The sequence below is a fragment of the Pseudonaja textilis genome, chromosome 3 (genome assembly GCF_049901715.1).
Source record: "Pseudonaja textilis isolate UNSWEBS1 chromosome 3, rPseTex1.2, whole genome shotgun sequence".
NCBI lineage: Eukaryota > Metazoa > Chordata > Lepidosauria > Squamata > Elapidae > Pseudonaja > Pseudonaja textilis.
The window spans coordinates 101,306,339-101,325,373 of NC_141992.1; the positions used below are offsets into that span (position 1 = coordinate 101,306,339).

Sequence of the window (19,035 nt, forward strand, 5' to 3'; positions counted from 1 at the left end):
TGGGTGAGTGCATTTACATGTGTTCCTTTTGCGTAAATGGTGGACTCACATGTATACCACTCATGCAAATGGATCTGTGCGCATGCGCACGCTTGTTAGCTATATGCAAGGGGAACCATCTATCTACCTCTCGCCAGTCCACAAAGCCAGAAAGGTTGGGGAACTCTGTTCTACACAAATTGTACAGGTAATCCTTGACCTATACCAGCTGTTTAATTTCAAAAAAGTTATTTATGACCCATCCTTGAAATTACAACTTCCACTCCATAACATGACTGCTTTTATGTCTGGTTGCAGCATTCCAGAGTCATGTGACTGAGATGTGAGTTTTTTTTGTAGGTTTTTGTCATAAAAACAATAATAGAATGCAGTCACGTGGTATTTCAAATTAGATCATAGCCGAACCACAGAAAACTACAATGATCTAATACATATTGATTTTACAGAAGACAATGTTGAAAAAGCACTACGCAATCTAAAACCATCTCTATCTATTGGACCGAACGGAATATGTGCCTACTTCTTAAAAAAGCTATCCACTGTCATAGCAGAACCTCTAAGCATAATCTTGGAAAAATCTTTCAGGACCAGCTCCTTGCCTAACCTATGGTCACAAGCCACGGTCATCCCCATCTTCAAAAAGGGAGACCCCAGCCTAGTTGAAAATTACAGACCAGTCTCCTTATGCTGCATCACCTGTAAAGTCATGGAATCAATTATTAACCAATCCATTATCCTCCACTTAGAGACAAACAACCTACTCTCCAATAAACAATTTGGTTTCAGAAAAAAACTATCCTGTAATCTGCAACTCTTACACTGCAAAAACATATGGACTACACAACTCGATCAGGGCAAAACAATAGACACAATCTACACAGACTTCTGTAAAGCCTTTGATTCAGTGGTACATGACAAACTACTCCTAAAACTAACAGAAGCATTCCTGTCAAACAGACAACAAATGGTCAAAATTGGGAGTGTCCTATCAAATTCTGTACCTGTCAATAGTGGTGTCCCCCAAGGCAGTGTTCTAGGACCAACTCTCTTCATACTCTACATAAATGACCTCTGTGATCATATTAAGAACAACTGCATTCTCTTCGCTGATGATGTAAAGCTACCATAGACAATGCTGCTACCCTTCGAAAAGATCTTGACTATGTATCAGAATGGTCAAACAAATGGCAATTTCAAATCTCAACAAATAAATGCTTGTCTTACATATTGGCAAAAAAAAAAAATCAGAAAGTAAAATACAAGCTGAATAGTCAAGACCTTGTTGATGATCCAAGCTCTGTAAAGGACCTTGGAATACTCGTCTCTAATGATCTATGTGCTAGAGCCCACTGTAACTACATAGCCAAAAAGGCATTAAGAGTTGTTAACCTAATCCTATGTAGCTTTTTCTCTGGTAATATCACACTACTAACTAAAGCATACAAAACATTTGCTAGGCCAACACTCGAATACAGCTCATCACTCTGGAATCCACATTACATATCTGATATCAGCACAGTTGAGAAAGTCCAGAAATATTTCACAAGAAGAGTTCTCCACTCCTCTACTCGTTGTAGAATACCTTATGCCACCAGACTTGAAATTCTAGACCTAGAAAACCTTGAATTACGCCGTCTTTGGTCTGATCTAAGTATGGTATATAAAATCATACATTGCAATGACTTACCTTTCAATGAATACTTCAGCTTCAACCATAACAACACAAGAGCACACAATAGATACAAACTCAAGGTTAACCGCACCAAACTTGATTGCAGGAAATACAACTTCAGCAACAGAGTGATCAATGTCTGGAATACTCTACCTGACTCTGTGGTTTCTTCCCCAAACCCCAAAAACTTTAACCTTAGGCTGTCTACTATTGACCTCACCCCTTTCCTAAGAGGTCTGTAGGGGGCGTGCATAAGCACACCAACGTGCCTACCATCCCTGTCCTATTGTTTCTTTTATTTTTCTTATATGTACCCATTTCATATATTCATAATTATGTATATACTTATACCTATTATTTTGTAAGCAATTGACAAATCAAAGCAAAGCAAAGCAAAAAATAAATAAGTTAATTAATTAATAATAACTGCAATGACTTCTGAGCAAAATTCTGGGGTCCATTGTGGTCACAAGTTGAGGACAATACACTTTCATGGCTTTTTGCATGAGTCTTCCCTCCCTGGGGATATAAACAACCCAAAAGAATTCTGACACAACATATTCTGGAAATGGAAATCAACAAGATCAGTCTCTCCTACCCAGGAGCATTTTTTTCTTGCCTTATATTTTCAAACTGGCCAGAAACTTAGATTGGATCACAAAGTTTTACTTGAGAAGAGCATTAACGATTAATCAATTTAATGTTCTGACTTCATCTATTCTGGAAGGCAGACATAAAAAATTCCATATATAGTCATATTATATATATAACTATACTATATAATCCAGGTGCTGTAAAATCTATAATTAGAATCTGTTTTATACTGTTTTCATTGACATACCAAGTCAAGTCATCTTCTATAATAGATTCTTTTGGGGCTCCAAATAGACTCTACTTAACTGGATATTACCAAATTCTATTGTGCTGCCAGTAAGATAGAAAATAATAAATTGCGAGACTGATTTTTCAGCATTCTGAACTATGTGCATTTCCCCTCCCCTCAATTCTGAGGTATCTGAAAATTTTAGTTTGTTCAATTTTATGTCCATTTAATTACCATGTGAGGATTCTGGACACTTAGCAAATACCAAATTTTTGTCTATTCATAATGTATTAATTCATCAACTGTGACATGAATGGGACATTATCTTAAGTTCACATTTTAATCTAATGGGAGCCTGGGATAGAAGGACTGAATCATCTGATGAAGTAGCATGGGGTGTGATGACCTGGGAAATGGCACAAAGGCAACACAGTCAGATAATCAATAGGAGTCCCTTTATTAGCTCCAACTTTGCCCTCAATTTCCTGGTTACCTTCTGGCTGGAGAAAAACTCTCCCAGGAACAACCTTTGGCTTCAGAGAATCAAGTCCAAAATGTGGTCAACAAAAACTGTAAACTATAAGTCCAATCAAGGCAAAATGAGGTAATTAGTCCAACAGGGCAAAAGCAAGAATTCCAGATGTGAAGGCAAGGCTCACATCTCAACATGGTTGGGAAGACCCCAGGAACACAGATAATCAAAGTCAATGCAAGATAAACTCACGTTTAACACTCAGCATGCATCTCCTTTAAACACTCATTACCAAGTGTGGCTAATGAAGGGAATCAGGGCCCTTTCCTCCCCCATAAGCCACGCAACCCACGTTGCTCCCTTCTTCGTTCCTCCCTGCATGCCCTATGATGAAGAGGGGGTGGGCCTGGGTCTTCCTCTGAACTCCCCCTCCCTTTGTTCTACCTCTCCCCTGCTCTGCCCAGATGGACTTTGCCCTTCCCCAGTTTCTTCCACAGCCAACAGAGCCACACTCCCATTCCCTGTCAGCTGTTCGTCTCCCTCTTCAGGATTCAGGCTCCAACAGGGACATGACATGGGGATCTATCTATATGCTAACTTTGGTGGGGGAAAATCAGGAGTGTTCTGGTAGACCACTAAGGAATTTATATTAACATTAAATAATGATAGAGAGAGAATCCAACCCATCTCACTTCTCACACTAAAGAGATTGTTTCTACAAGATGGTCTTGTGAACTAAACTGAATTTTTACATGCAACTTATATATGAATAGTAACAGTCGTCTATCTATTGTGGATTTATTAATTATTCTCCCATTTGTCATGCATTTGTTTTACAATATTTAGTAAAGAAATATATGACTAAACCTAGCTCATGCAGTTTCATCTATTTTATATCTGCATTTGATTTGATATCATGGGTTAAAGTTAAACTGTGGAAAATTTATATCTACAATGCCCTATGGAACATTCAAAATGCTACACAAACTTTCCAATATAATGTGTTACAAAGGAACCTTAAAAAGAAAAAAGTACAAATTGATTTTAGCAGCTACATTTCTGTCAAAAGTGGAAAAATAAGACTCTACATCTATCTCTATAATAGTGATGGTACAAAAGAACATGATCAGTTATTATGTAGACATAAACAGTCTTAGAAGCTAGTTTAATTCTATCATTCCCCCTAAGAGTGTTGAAAGGAGAATATCACAGCAAGCCAAAATAAAGAATCTTTTGTGGAAAAGGACAATTAACTGTGGCAGGTATTCAGCAAATATAAACCTGTAGTATTTGGTTAATGATGATAATCAGGACCAGGTTTCTGTTGCTAAATAATGCTGTCATAAAGCATGACATCATGTGATCATGCCACTTAGTTGCAATAGTGGAAATCCTGGTAATTCCCACTTCTGTGGTTAACCAAAGATCATGAATTCTTACGAGAGGACTTCCGTGCAACTCCCTATCAACTTGCAATAGGCAAAAACAATGGGGAAGTCAGCAGGAACTTGTGACTTCCAGGCAGCTTACAAGCAGCCTTCAAGCAGGTAGGTGGTTGCTGTGGCACAGCATGGCCAGACATGGGACAGGTGCTCTGTGGGGGCGGGGGGGTGGCAGGGTATGCAAGCAGCCATTGCAATCCAGAAAAAGCACAGCCAGGCAGGAGTGGCTGCTGCCAGATGTACAAGTGGCTAATGCAGCACAATACAAGCACAGTTGATCCAGGGGGTGGTAGCTGGCAGGGTCAGGAGGGCACACAGGCAGCTAAGCGGAATCAGGTGGCTGGGCAAGCACTACCATGTTACTATAATAACTAGTTGGTTAATGTTGTAATTATGATGCACATCATGAACATTCTAGAAAACAAAGAAATTATAGCAGAGAGCATTCAAGGAATACCCGTATTATTTAAAATGAACCTGATGAAAATCTTTATTTAGAACTAGTTACAGAATATATTGGCTTTTTTCTGAGGAGCATATGAAATGTTTTTTCATGCTTTTGTTATTCTCAGGATAAAGTATACAATACTCATGTTTACTATACATTGACCAGCAGAGTTATACAGTTCCCAACTGTATTTTTTAAATATTTTTTAACAGCCCAGGATAATATAACTACATTTGTATTATTTAATAAATTATATGCTACGAATAGATTCTACTGTATATTACCTATTTTATATACAATTTATTTGTTTACATTATTGAACCATCTACTCGGGGGGGGGGATTCTGAAGGTATACAGTAAAATGGTAAAATATAAAAAAAGAATATAAAAATTAACAATTTAGAAAATTTAAAAGGAGGCAAGGATTTGTTTAAAAGGTGAAGGGAGGGCTTTATTATAGGAACAGCAGGAAAGTTCATGCAATGATGTGGCAGTGGAAGGGGGAGGAAATCAATGGCACATTTCTAACACTGCTAGATTTTGAGCAGCTTTAAATTGTACAAAGAATATAGATGGGAAGAAAAAGACTGAATAGAACAAATGTCAAAAATACGTTCACATTTTACCTCACGAACTACAATCTATGTTTCAAAGCACAGAAACTCAGAAAAAAAAGCCAGAAATTCTGGATTGTTATCTGAAGACAGTAATTGCCAGATGCTGACTCTGAATTCCTAGTCGGAAACAGGGTTCAATAAGACACAATGAAAGTCCTTCCACTTTCAGGCTCTAGTGAGCTATTGTCTTAAATGAAAAAAGGGATAAAAATTTCAAGCTCTAGGATGGTATGTAATATATCCTCTAATGAAGCTAAAGATCATTAAATTTATACTTATGTCACATAAACTACTTCCACCTAATAAACATAGGACATATTTTTATGGCTTTGTTGAAAAAGTATCCACTTTATATAAAGAAACAGTACCACCCAGCTTGCTTTCATCAGACCTTGCATGAAAAACATGTCTCAATTTTGGGTACTGCAATCCAAGGATCTTGGTACTGACAAAGTAGAATATAGATAAGGACAATAATGATGGTGATAGCAATAGCAATAGCACTTAGACATACATATATGCCACTTCATAGAGCTTTACAGCCCTCTCTTAAGTGGTTTACAGAGTCAGCATATTGTCCCCAACAATCTGGATCCTCATTTTACCAATCTCGGAAGGTTAGAAGGCTAAGTCAACCTTGAGCTAGTGAGACTCAAATTGCCGAACTGCTGGCAATCAGCAGTCAGCAAAATTTCCCTGCAATACTGCATTGTAACCACTGTGCCACTACGGCTCATGATAGGCACAGAATCTATGTACATGGAATAGGACTGGAAGGAATTTGGTATGTTTATCTTGAAGACATAATGAAGGAAAAGCAATCTCACAGTAATCTTACAATATATGAAAAACAATTTGTATTATTTTTTTATGCCTCACCATTCTCACATCAAAGTGCTTACTAATAAACCTATTACTAAATTTATTAAATTATTAGCAAATGTACTATATTCAACTGCATCACTAAAATATGTTATTAAAAACAGTTTCACAATAAAAATATGGTTATGCTTCCATTTTCAATTTTTCAGCAAAAAATTGTATGCTGAATCAATTTTGATATGACAGTATTCTGTCTAGTTTTGATTTACAGTGCTCGAGCAAGTTCGAATGATAATCAAAGAATAAACTTTACCTATTTATGGCTCTGGCTTGTTAAGAGAGGAATAAGCCATTTCACTCACTTATTTTGGCCATGTCATTCAGCAGAATTCACTCAAGAAAACAATTTTGTTTGGAAGAGATAGTGGTAAAAGAAAACCAAGCCATCAAAGAAGATGGTGGCTGAATATCATCAAAGCTGACACCAGCCAGAGCATAGAAAAACTCAAAGTAGTACTGCAAGATCGGAAGATGTGGAGAGAACCTGGCCCATAGAATTTCTTGACAACTGAATGAATAACATCATCCTCATCATTATAAAGTCAAGTCACATGTAATATTAAAATCATGAATGGGGTTTCCTGGCTTGTCCAATTGATCTTCATGATAGAGAAAACAAGGAAGAACTGACTGAAAAGCATGGCGGGTTAGTTGCCAAAAGACAAAACAATTAGAATTCTATCTTATTGTTATATAACAATTCTATTTCTATTATATAATCCTTCAGAATATATTCATTAATGTTCACATGCCAATTTGGAACTAAGACACAATTATGTCATTAATAAAAAAAATATTCATGTCAGTTAAGTTTAAGTAAGTTTAATTTATAATGTTCTGTTGAAGACTTAATATTTAAACACCCACAAAATCTAATGGGAAGGGGTGTTTTTTTTAGTAAGACAAGAATGAAAGTCACATTCATAAATTGAATGTTATTGTTATAGAAAATGGCTTTCTTAAAGAAAGGAAGTTAGGAAGTTGTTACAGCAACAGTAATGTTAAAAGAAACCAAAAGTAGAACTAAATGTCAGCCACTCTCAAATGTACTATCTATAATTGAACTTTAAAAAAACCCCATATTACTATTTTTTATAAAATTTTCTCAACAGCAAAATTCTTACATAAGCCTTGAAAATTATATAACATTACAAACATCAAAAGCACTAAGTAAGTAAATAAAACAGTTGTTTTGATTGAATCACTATGGAATTCTTGAATTTTTTTCTGTTATATTCTAAGTTTCATTCTAGGATTTATTATGTACTCTGCTCTCCAAACAAGTAAGATGAATTAAACTGCATTAGAGCTCTAAAACAAGATATTCATTCATTCATTCAGAGGTATCACCAGACTGCAGGCTGCTTCTCAGTGGCTCACAATATAATGTAAAAATAACAATCTACATGAACCAATAAACTGATGGCAAATCCAGACAACACATAAAGCAGAAATCATACATCTAGCAGGAGCTCCATCCATTCTAGCCCAAAGCCCAGGAGATAGGCAGGATTAAAGGCTTCCAGAATGCCATTAAGAATGGCACCACCCAGATTTCAAGAGGAAGCCCATTTCAAAGGACAAGAACCACAATGAGAAGACATCCATCTTAAAAAAAATGAGGGATTCAAAATACACCCATCTTACCAGTCCAAACAGGCCAGACAGATAACAGTAAAATAAGTGATCTCTCAAATAACTGGCTCGTATGAATATACGGTTATAGAGGTTATAACCAGCTCCTAGTTAAAACCATCCTAACTACTCAAATATTCTCTTAAATAATGTGCAGTATTTAAAACTGCAGAAAAATGAAAGATTTGGTATATCGTATACAGATAATCATGCAACTTCACACATACAGAGAAGCACTATTCCTCACTGAAAGGTCAGAGCAGACAGCAAAGTATACCTACCATAATTTTAACCTATTTTATTTGAAAAACAAGATCACTGCTTTAAAATATATAGCCATATTGTATTAAAGAAAACAAGACACTGACCTTTGTGATAAGAATTCTGTATTTATCCAACATCGCTTGATTATCATGACATCCTGCTAGTAACTGCCACACTTCAGCTCTCAAAGCCTCTGGCACACCTCTTTTCACCAATGAAGATAGACCTTTTGGTCGCATTTCCAGATTATTATGCCTAGATAAGATAAAGAGAATTTTTTTTCTGTTCAATTTTTTTCTCTGTTTCTTATATTTCTCTATGTGATATTGAGACTGCTAAGAAAATATGGAGGACTGGGATGGATGCTTTATCACCATTTTGATCTTGCTATGGTCACATTTAAATATAAGCCACACCATTTCAATACTATATCCCAGCCTGAAACCCAAGGGATCCATTTCCTCCAGGTCCTTTTGGAGCTGCAAGACTGGAATTTCCCTAAGCAAGTCTATGGGACAATTATCTGTGCACACCATGACAGTGGGAAACGATTACATTTTGCTGCTTTTATTTCCACAAGGTCACCTTACGAAAGGCACAATTAGAATTCAACATTTGCTTTCTCCAGCACCATTTTAAACATCTTTTCTGTTATTTCATCTCCCCGAATTTATCAGAAAACAAGCAAGTTCTTCATTTGTACCTGTGATCCAATTCAAAGCCATGTCTGTCCCTTCATTTTAGGTAGTGACAAAGACTTAGTTGAATTGTACCTAAGAACTGCAGAAAAAGTAAAAGTTTTCTCTGAAACTCAACAGGGTCCATTAGACACCTGAAGAGGACCCACTGAAGGGAAGACTGGTTGCTAGCAACTCTGGGCTAACACAAAATGACCTGATCAGTGATTGTTCCAACTATACCAATAGCAAATGGTTTTCTTTTCTGTAAAAACTAGCCTACTAAAAATACAAAAAAAAAAAAAGCATGCAATCCAGACAATAGATCTTTTTATATATTTTTCTTCCATTAAGTTATGTCCATTTCTCAGTCCCTGCAGTTTTCTTGGCAAAACTTTGTGATTTGCCGTTTTCTCCTTCCTAGGGTTGAAAGAGAATGATTGGCCCAAGATCACCCAGTAGGTTTCATGCCTAAGGCAGATCTCCCAGTTTATATACACAAAACTAGATCATACTCTCCCAAATAGGCAAGGCCAGAACAAAGTAATTTAATTTACATTTCATTAGAATTACATAACTATTTCATTAAATAGTTAATAACATTACCCTCTATTGATATGATAATTTTCCATTTTGTCTTTTTAAATTGCAGTTTGGTGAAAATAAGAGGGATTCCACAAACTGCTTTCAACACTAGGACTGAGAATCTGCATATTTGAGTTAAATACTTCTAAAAAAAACCTCATTTTTTTCTTACTCTGCAGTTCTGAAAGTTTCTTTTAAAATGTAGTTTAAACATTTTTCTCATTAACTCTTACCATCGTCCCAACAATTCTCCCCAAGAATACAATATCTTCTCTGGACAATCTTTGGATACATCACCCGTACCACTTGAGAGTTCATTATCGCTTCCTGCAAGAGAGATCGGGAGCAACAATATTGATCAATTTCACAATATATCCTTTATTTGAAGTTGGGAGTTAGGAATAAGCTAGGTATGCTGGCAGTATATTGCCCACCCTGCTGCTCAACAGCATCTTTACTCAAGAAGCTTGACCTCATTCCCAAATGGGTATAGTCCCCCAGATGCTAGACTGGGAAACTTCAGCATCCACGTCCTGGGGAAAGAACAGGATCAGCTCATGATTTTAAGACATCCATAACTCTAATAATCTTATCCCATTATTATGGAACCAAGATACGTAAGTCCATTTTACTCTCACCCTCTTCAGCATCATCCTCTTGCAAAGAAATTTGATCAGCAAAACTTAATGGACTAACTGCTTCTTCCTCTCTTTCAGAATTGCAGTGTAGACTCAAGACTTCATAGATTGAATCGCCAGCATTTATACTGCCTTTCCCTTCACACTAAATACAAATGACAAAAAACATAATTTAGCCTAAGCAACTCTAAATATTAAAACAATTGTTCAATTTTCCCTATATAAGAATGAAAAAAACTAACGAGTAAAACAAATTATATTGGTTTGACTACATTAAGCCATTACTGTTGCTTGCTAACACTGTAGCTAATTTGAAGTTTGATATGCTAAGAATACAAAAAGAAAAAGAGTAACCATTCAAAATAGAAATTAAAACAAACAGAATAAGGAATAATGCAGCCCACTTAGCAAATAATTTATTTTTCTATCTGAAACATTTTGTTGCCTTAAACTGAGAAGAGAAAGCACCCATTCAAAATATCCAGCCATATTCATTAAGCAGAAAATCTATAAACTCACTGTCTATTCTGAGGAGTAAAAATGTAGCATAATGCTAAGTTACTAACAAAAGATTCACTGTCTGTTCAACATACTCAAAATACACTGCATGAAGCAGGCTCTGCACCCTAATAGTAAGGCCAACTCCCAGGTAGTCATTCAATGCAATATTACAAAGTATAATGATGGTTAAATCAAAATAAAGAATATATCAAGTTACCTCCCAAAATCTAAGTGTACAAGACAGCCTGACTGATGCCTAAAAAGCAACAAAAAAAGGTTCTAGATGAATATTCCTTAACAGAATTCCACAATTCAATTATTCATTTAAAGGAGATTATATAGCTCTATATAGCATATCCTATACATAATTTATAGGTATTTAACAGAGGACACATGTGCACAGATGGATATTTAATAGAGGGAATTCCAAACTGTGAAATTACCACCTGGATGCAGGTTGCTTTCTCTAGCCTTATAAACATGTCCAGTTTTTTTTTTATTGCCATAATGCCAGATCACTATGCTGTTCATTTTACTTCCACTTATGAAAATTGCTCTTTGAGGCAAAAGTATTTTGAAGCCCCATTGGTTGGACCTGATGGGGATCCATCAAAAATTCTTGTCTTGCTGGAAAACTAATAGGCTTAAACAGAATGCTATTTCTATGAATCTTTTTTTCAATGCTAGAATTACTGTTTCAAGAAACCCTAAGTATACAATATTGCATCCAGTTACCAAATTTTCAATTGTTATACCTAGGACAGAACATATGGAATTCTGAATAGAAAAGAAGTTACATATTCTTCTCTGATCTCAGGAGTTTAACTAAACCGCTATATTTTCTCAGGGACAGAATCCTTATTGTGGACAAGCCTCAGTCATGCTTACAGGGTCCTTATATACTCAAGACTCTTTCACTGTTGTAATTAAAAATTTAACATACTATTGCTTTAAATTGTAGCTTCACTATTTTAAAGCTCAATTTTCGTATTAATCGTATTTTTGCAGCTCTAACTCTGTTGATCTGTTACAGAGTGGGTAGCATACAAACAAGGGAAACAAACAAACGAAGCCCTTGACTGCAGATCCAGCAGGAAAGACTCAAATCCTTACATGCCACATCTGAAAAAAATTCTTGAGCCAAATCCCACTTGTGGCACAGGACCTACCATTGTGAGTAACATAAAGTCAAGTCTTTAAACTGAGGTCCTTTTACATTTTCGAGATGGATCTAATCATGTACTAATAAACCCTGGTCGGGGGGCGGGGTTCAGCTTCATGACAAATCTGGGCAGAAGGGCATAATCTTTTTCAGTACGGGGAGGTTTGAGGATATGGAAGGCTAGCAGGCGAATTGCCAATCAAAGGAGGACAAGATGCATGGCATCTTATGCAGCAGCAGGAGAAAGGAGCTAAGACAGGAGCATGTGGGAACTGAAGACAAAAGGACATGTCTTAGAGAGATTCATTGTTCAAGCTTGGGACTACCTCCTCCTTTCAGAGGTAAAATTAGAAATAATTTTCAGACTGGGATATGCTAATATGGATGGTGAAGGGGTACAGATCAACTGTAGGAAGAAACTAGCCTATTTAGCTAATACGTAATAGCCTGTTGTCCTTTATTCCGATGTCAGTCAACTTTCTCCACTATTCTATCGCCCTTGGTTATGTTAACTTACAGACCTGAAAAATGTCTAAACCTTCAAAGGTTTTAGCGATGAGAGTAGGACAATAAGATGCTAAATGGAAAAAAGGAAACCTAAATGAGGGTATAAAATAGACCAAGGCAAAAAAATAAACTGGACTTCATTTATTTTCCTAGTTTTAATTACAGTAGTTATCTATAATGCCTATTAAGACTAAGCCTTGGGTTATCCACATCCAATCTCTAATTACATAATTACTCTAATTATGACCACAATTGAGCCTAAAATTTCTGTTGCTAAGCAAATATTTGTTAAGTGAATTTTGCCCAATTTTACGACCTTTCTTGCTGCACTTGTTAAGCGAATCATTGTAGTTGATTCACTTACAAACATGGTTAAGTGAAACAGGCTTCCCCATCTCAGAAGTTTGCAAAAGGTGATCACATGATCCCCCAGACACTGCAACCGTCATAAATATGAACCAGCTGTGAAGCATCTGAATTTTGATCACATAACCATGGGGATCCTGCAATGGAAGTGTGATAAATGGTCATAAGTCACTTTTTTCAGTGCCATTGTAACTCTGAACAGTCACTAACTAAACTGTTGTTAAGTCAAGGACTACCTGTATTCCAGGAACATTCAATCAGATAAGGCAAAAATAGCTCAAATCAGTTTCATAATCAGCCATAAATCCCGGAAAGATATTGTTATGAAGGGTATCATATGACATCAAGAAATCTTATAGAACAGAAATGGATTTCCTCTGCCCCATTTGTGGCAAAAATCTAGCCATAAAAGCAGTAAAGTTAATTTTGTCCCCCACTCAGGATTGACCCATATTTAAAAGTTGTACATTTGAGTATGCAGTTTTATCATATTTACAAGAAATCCTAAATACCGTCTTAAATCCTTGTATTTAAAATAAATTTTTCTTCTGCTATGTCTCAGTTGTAATAAGTATTAATGTCTGAATAAAAGGATATAGATGGAAAAATAATTTTAAAAATTAAATGTTCCTTCACATTTTGTTTAGCATAATAAATTCTGACAGCTTTTAGACTATTTAAGACACTGATTTACTATTAAAATAAAATTATTAAATAAAACTAGCAACTCTTCTGTGAGAATAAAGACCCATAATTTCCTATTAAAATATACACAAACTTTCAAACTAGGATTCTATAGTTTCATTAAACATTTAGCATTTATTTTCATAAGAAAATAGCTTATAAATGTTATCACTCATTCTAGAAATAAAAAGGTTGAAATGTTCTCAGATGTATAGGTTTGAAAGGATCATTCAGTCCTTGAAACTCTTTCAGAATCTGAAAAAAAGAGCTATTTTTCAGATATGGTAAAGCATCAAGGTGGCATCAAAAAAGCTATAAATAAATGCATTAATAAAAAGAACTATGTGCTGCATTTACTCTTGACACAAGAAACAGAATTTCCTTTCAGCAATATAATTTGCTAGAATATAGCCTCACCACTAAAAAGGGGGGATTCGATGAAACTGGCTCTCTTGTATCTTTCAAAGCAAACAAATCATGTCACCTCTGAAGCAGCAGAGTAAGCTACCAGAGATTCATTGCAGATATTCTTATGAACAAAAATTCTCTACCCTACTGCTTTCCAAACAATCAATCTCCCAGTTCATATACAAAATGCTAAAATGAAAAGTTTTCATACACAATAGGATATATTCCATGAAGTAAAAGAGAAACACACAGAAAAAATAATGAGTATATTAGTGCCTCAAGAATCTTACTGTAATTCTTTTTCAAATGGTCAGTTTTGATGAACAGAAAACCGACTTTGTAAATTAATGTTAAGAAGACATGCATCATGAGGCAAAGAAAGCTGCCCAGAAGGGTGCGGAAGAATGTCCATGACCTATGTAGCATTCTTCCTCTTACAGACAGCAAGCAGAATACTGAAGAACAAATTTTATTTCAACAAAACTTTCAAATATGCTTCCATTAAACTGTTTGCAACTTATCCCTCTCTTATTGTAAGGACAATAAACAAATACAAATGATAAATGAATAATAAATTAACACAAATAACATCATAAAGATGTATGTTGGAGTCATAAAAATTTTAAATGTATCTGGCTGCCATTATTCAAAGATGTTCAGGTCTCATTGGGTATACTACAATTTATTCGGGGGAAATGACACAACAATTTCTTGGGCATGGTGAGATGCTGAAATTCCACGTGGTGTGTTTCTGACTCTGCAGGTGTGCAAGATAGTGATCCCATGTTCGCTGAACTAAGAGCTGTGCTTGTTCCTCTGTTTGTAGTTTCTTTTGATGCTATCACTCTTTGTTGTGAAGCTTATCATTATTGCAGAAGTGCAAGCAGAGTTTATGGAGCTTGAGTTTGTCACCATTTGAAAGCAAAAGAATTACTGATTGCTAGAAAGTTTCTTTTCTAAGGAGGATTTCCCTTGACGCCTGCTGCTTCCATGGAGGTGCTGCATATGAACATGCAGTTCTCTTACTTCTCTTACAAGTTTGTGTTGAGGTTGGGATGAATTGTTGGGTGTTTGTAAACAATACAAGGTTTGGTTTCTCTCAGGATAGGGAGCCAGTTGTTGATGTTTTGGATGGTAGGAATGATTAAACTGGTGGCATAAGGGAAGTTATTTGAAAAAATGTTTTGTAGCATACCATGATGTGCCTCATTTTTTATTTACTGGAAACTTTTTGGTATTGGTATTTTGTGTTGGCATATTATGATACTTATGGTAATTCAAGATTGAATACCATGAACTAGACATTATACCAGAAAACTAAAAACAGTATTGTTTTAGTCAGTGTGTCATCATAGCATGTTACATAATTGTAATTATAATATGAGCTCTTGTTTAAAATTTGGGCTGCTGCAACTGGAAGAAAGTGAAGATGCTTGGTCTTCTTCAAAACCAGACCCCCATATAACTTACTACAATATAGACTTGGAAAGTTATCAGTACATTAATTATCAAAGATATAAATAACTTGCTTCCACCCAAAACATGGAGTTGGTCTGTCACATTCTCTAAGAATTTGCCTAAAACCCATACATGTGGGGTGACTCAATGTTAGAGTTAGTCCTCACTTACCAACAAGTTCATTCAGCAATCATTTACAGTTTTGATTGTGCTAAGTAAGTGGCACTCACAACCAGCATTCAGAGTTGTGTCTGCAGCAGTGTCCTCCCAGCAGAGTTTGGGCACTTCACAACTGTTGTGTATTTACTTGTTGTATATTTTATTTGTAGTTTTCCTTTAACAACCAACGTTTTTTGTGGACAATGTATTAATATATTTTTACACAATGCTGACAGTAATGATACAATTACATATAAAGAGTTTTTATCTTCCAACTTCTAATCTTGATATGCTCATTATAATTATAGTATTATAGCAATTATAATATATATAATCAATATATATAATACTATTTTCCCAATTTGTAGTTATTTTTTATTTTTCCCATTTGTTGGGGTTAGGGTTAGAGCTCACCCTAACCACTGTTTTTTATTTATTTATTTATTTATTTTGATTTGTCAATCGCTTACAAGATAATAGGTATTGTGTATTTAAAATGGTTGCCATGTCCTATGGTCACATGACTGCCATTTGCAACTTTCATATTCAGCTTCCAATAAGCAAATTCAATGGAAAAACCACTACTGGATTAATTATATTGGTTGATTGTTTTTATTTTAATTGTACACAATTTCTAAAACCACACTCAATATTCCATAAATAAATAGCAAAACAACAAGAAGTTGCAAATCCCACGCATGTGGTATTATGCTTAAGAAACCATGGTGATTTGCTTAACAATTGCAGCCAGAAATGATAAACTAATGTCAAGTGCATCATTGTGACATTTTACTTTACAACTGCTTCACTTAGCAATAGAATTGCCAGTCCCAATTGCAGTTGGTAATAGAAAACTACCTGTATTATTATCCTTAGCCATTTCCTCCTGGCTAATTTACAGTTAAGAAGGTAGGGTTCAAAAGATAAAGATGGACCATATCCAACTAATCTGCAGTTATGTCCTCCAATTATGTCCTCCAATTTCCAGCTCTCAAAGAAACCTGTCAAATTGTCCAACTGAAAAAGGAATTTCTCCCCTATTTATTTTTCCTGTGTACCATTGACGACCAGGTTCCATTTGCCTATAAACTTTAACCCCCAACACTTAATTTACATAGCATTTTGCAAAGTATATGTAGACAATGCAATATCTCTCCAACTCATTAAATTATTTCTCTTTTTATTAAAAATTACCTGTTTTAATTTCATATGGAATGTTTTTGTGTAGGTTTTCCTGCTGAAGTACCAGAAGCGTTCATTGGCGGGATACACTCGTACAAGTGTCTCTAACAGAAAACGAACTGGCTCTACCACTTCTGTGACTACCATATCTACTGCCACAGTCATGTATACACGCTTATCTATAACACACAAAGAAAATTAAATTTCACATTAAATGGCAATAACAATAAAGTATACTCATATCATTATATGCTTGGGAACTTATGATTTCTACTCTGCTGAGATTCTTCTCTTCTTTACCTCCATATTGGTATTCATAACATTGCCCTCTCACCTATTCTTCCCTTTTCTCTCTAATGTCCCACTTCTGTTTATGCATCAGATCTGACTTTTTAATGCAATATCTACTGTGTGATAAATAAATGCATATTTATTGACTTACAACCTATTGCAGTGTATGAAGAATGCTATTAAAACAGAAGGCTATACACAATATATTTAATCCCTTTCCAATAATGTGATCACAGAATAGCATTTTAAATGCATACTTACCCTTAGGAGTTTCTTCATTTAAGACTAAAAAGATAGGCATATTAGGATTCCAAAGTCCAGTTATTACATAAGCTTTACCATCTGACGTTTTCCCCATAGACTCCTAAGAACAAAAACAGGATTTTTCCAAAATTACTTTGCAGTTTTCTTTGCAATACTGTGTCTGTACAATTAAAACTCTTAATAAACATCTTAAAACAAGTACAATTTTTAGTCTTAACAACTGAACAATAGTAGAGATAATTCCCGTAAGTTACTTCAATTTGCCATTTGCTTTAATAATAGCTTATGTGAGTATAGGAATGTAAAACGACAGAGCCAAACAAAGCACATTTATCTAAAAACAGCAAATTTATGTGGACGTTAGATCTCGCATCTTACATATGATACATTAAAAATACCCCATATGTTTATAGTATAAAGATTGGATTATGCCCATGTACATATAAATAGTCATATTTACTTCAATTGGTCTTTTATAAAGCATTTTCCTTGCCAAATTTCCATATTCTCAATTATTTATGTGAAATACATATCTAAGTATTTTGGACAAATATATTTGGACCAACTGGTTAATAAAATCATTTTTATTTTTTTTTGGAAGCCTGATGGATTTCGTACATTGGAAATTATTTAGGACATCTACATCTTCACCTCATTTTGTACCATTACTGGTTTTCTCTATAGAAGGAGGAATTGAATTTGGTTCTTCTGCTCTCAGATTGACAACATTTAACTACGACTATCCTAGTAAATCTACATAAATTTGATAAGGTGATGAGAGCTACTTGAAAATCACAATTAATTTTTTTTAAAGGCTTTTCTGAGGGAACACCCCTCCCAGGTTAGCCCACTCCATTTAGATCTCTGAGTGAAGGGATGGGTGCAAGTAAGATCAGCTAGGAACCCACATCTGGTGGCTCCCAGGTGGGTCTCTACTGTGATCCTTGCCTTATGGAACATCCTTCCCCCTGAAATTAGATTGGCCCATCCCTTTTGATATTTTGAAAAGCCCTCAGCACCTGGTTATGCTGACAGGCCTATGGTTCCAAAGGAATCTGGAATTTGATGGCTTTATTGCTGACAGAGTCATTTTTATCTTCCCTTCGCCAAGGGTTAGTGTTTTTGTTTTTATATTATTTATTACTGTAGCTTTTTAGGTTAGCTTATTATTGTACAGGTCCCCCTTTGGGTGAGATGGGAGGCTACATAGCAATAACAATAGCACTTAGACTTATATGCCACTTCACAGTGCTTTACAGTCCTCCCTAGGTGGTTTACAGCAGTGGTCGCCAACCAATGGGCCGTGGCCCACTGGTGGTCCGCAAGAAAATTTCACCCCCAAAAACAATTAATCCAGGCTACGCGGGAACACAAGGCTGCGCCGCCCATAGGGCCTGCGGGAACCCTCCCTGCCCACTCATTCCTTACTCAGCAAACTTGCCTGCTAAGTTGCTATTTTTCCTTTTTTTCCCCGAACATCAGCTATTCTGCTGTGCTGGGAGGTTTAGATTACCTAAAAAGCAGGAAATCATTGTATTTCTTGCTTTCTAGCTAATCTTTAGAATTTTGGCTCTGCTTTTAAAGCCAAACCTCCCTTAGGACTGAAGGTTCTATTATTCAGTGCAGACTCAGATAGCCAATGGCAGAAACACAGATCTCTAAGAGAATCTGTGATTCTGTGAGCAACTCAATCTGCCTGCCTGCTTTGCCTGATTTTGGGTAAAAGTTGATTTTTTTTTAAATAAAAAATCCAATATTTACATCCATGGTGTGTTGTGAGTTAATTTTGAGTTTGCTTGCTAGCAAATTTTATGTGACAGACTCAGATAGCCGATGGCAGAAACACAGATCTCTGAGTGAATCTGTGATTCTGAGAGCAACTCAATCTGCCTGCCTG

At 35.7% G+C, this 19,035-nt stretch overlaps 1 protein-coding gene across 1 annotated transcript in view; it reads right to left on the reverse strand.

Moving 5' to 3' along the window:
• The window catches only part of RABGAP1L (RAB GTPase activating protein 1 like), a 169,612-nt gene that overhangs the window by 110,015 nt on the left and 40,562 nt on the right, over nucleotides 1-19,035 (reverse strand). Inside the window, exons 8-12 of the mRNA XM_026703343.2 lie at nucleotides 17,136-17,238; nucleotides 16,596-16,762; nucleotides 10,157-10,301; nucleotides 9,752-9,845; nucleotides 8,361-8,511 (exon numbers count right to left, since the gene is read on the reverse strand). Coding sequence (XP_026559128.2) covers nucleotides 8,361-8,511; nucleotides 9,752-9,845; nucleotides 10,157-10,301; nucleotides 16,596-16,762; nucleotides 17,136-17,238 — 660 coding nt within the window. The remainder of the gene's footprint in view (nucleotides 1-8,360; nucleotides 8,512-9,751; nucleotides 9,846-10,156; nucleotides 10,302-16,595; nucleotides 16,763-17,135; nucleotides 17,239-19,035) is intronic.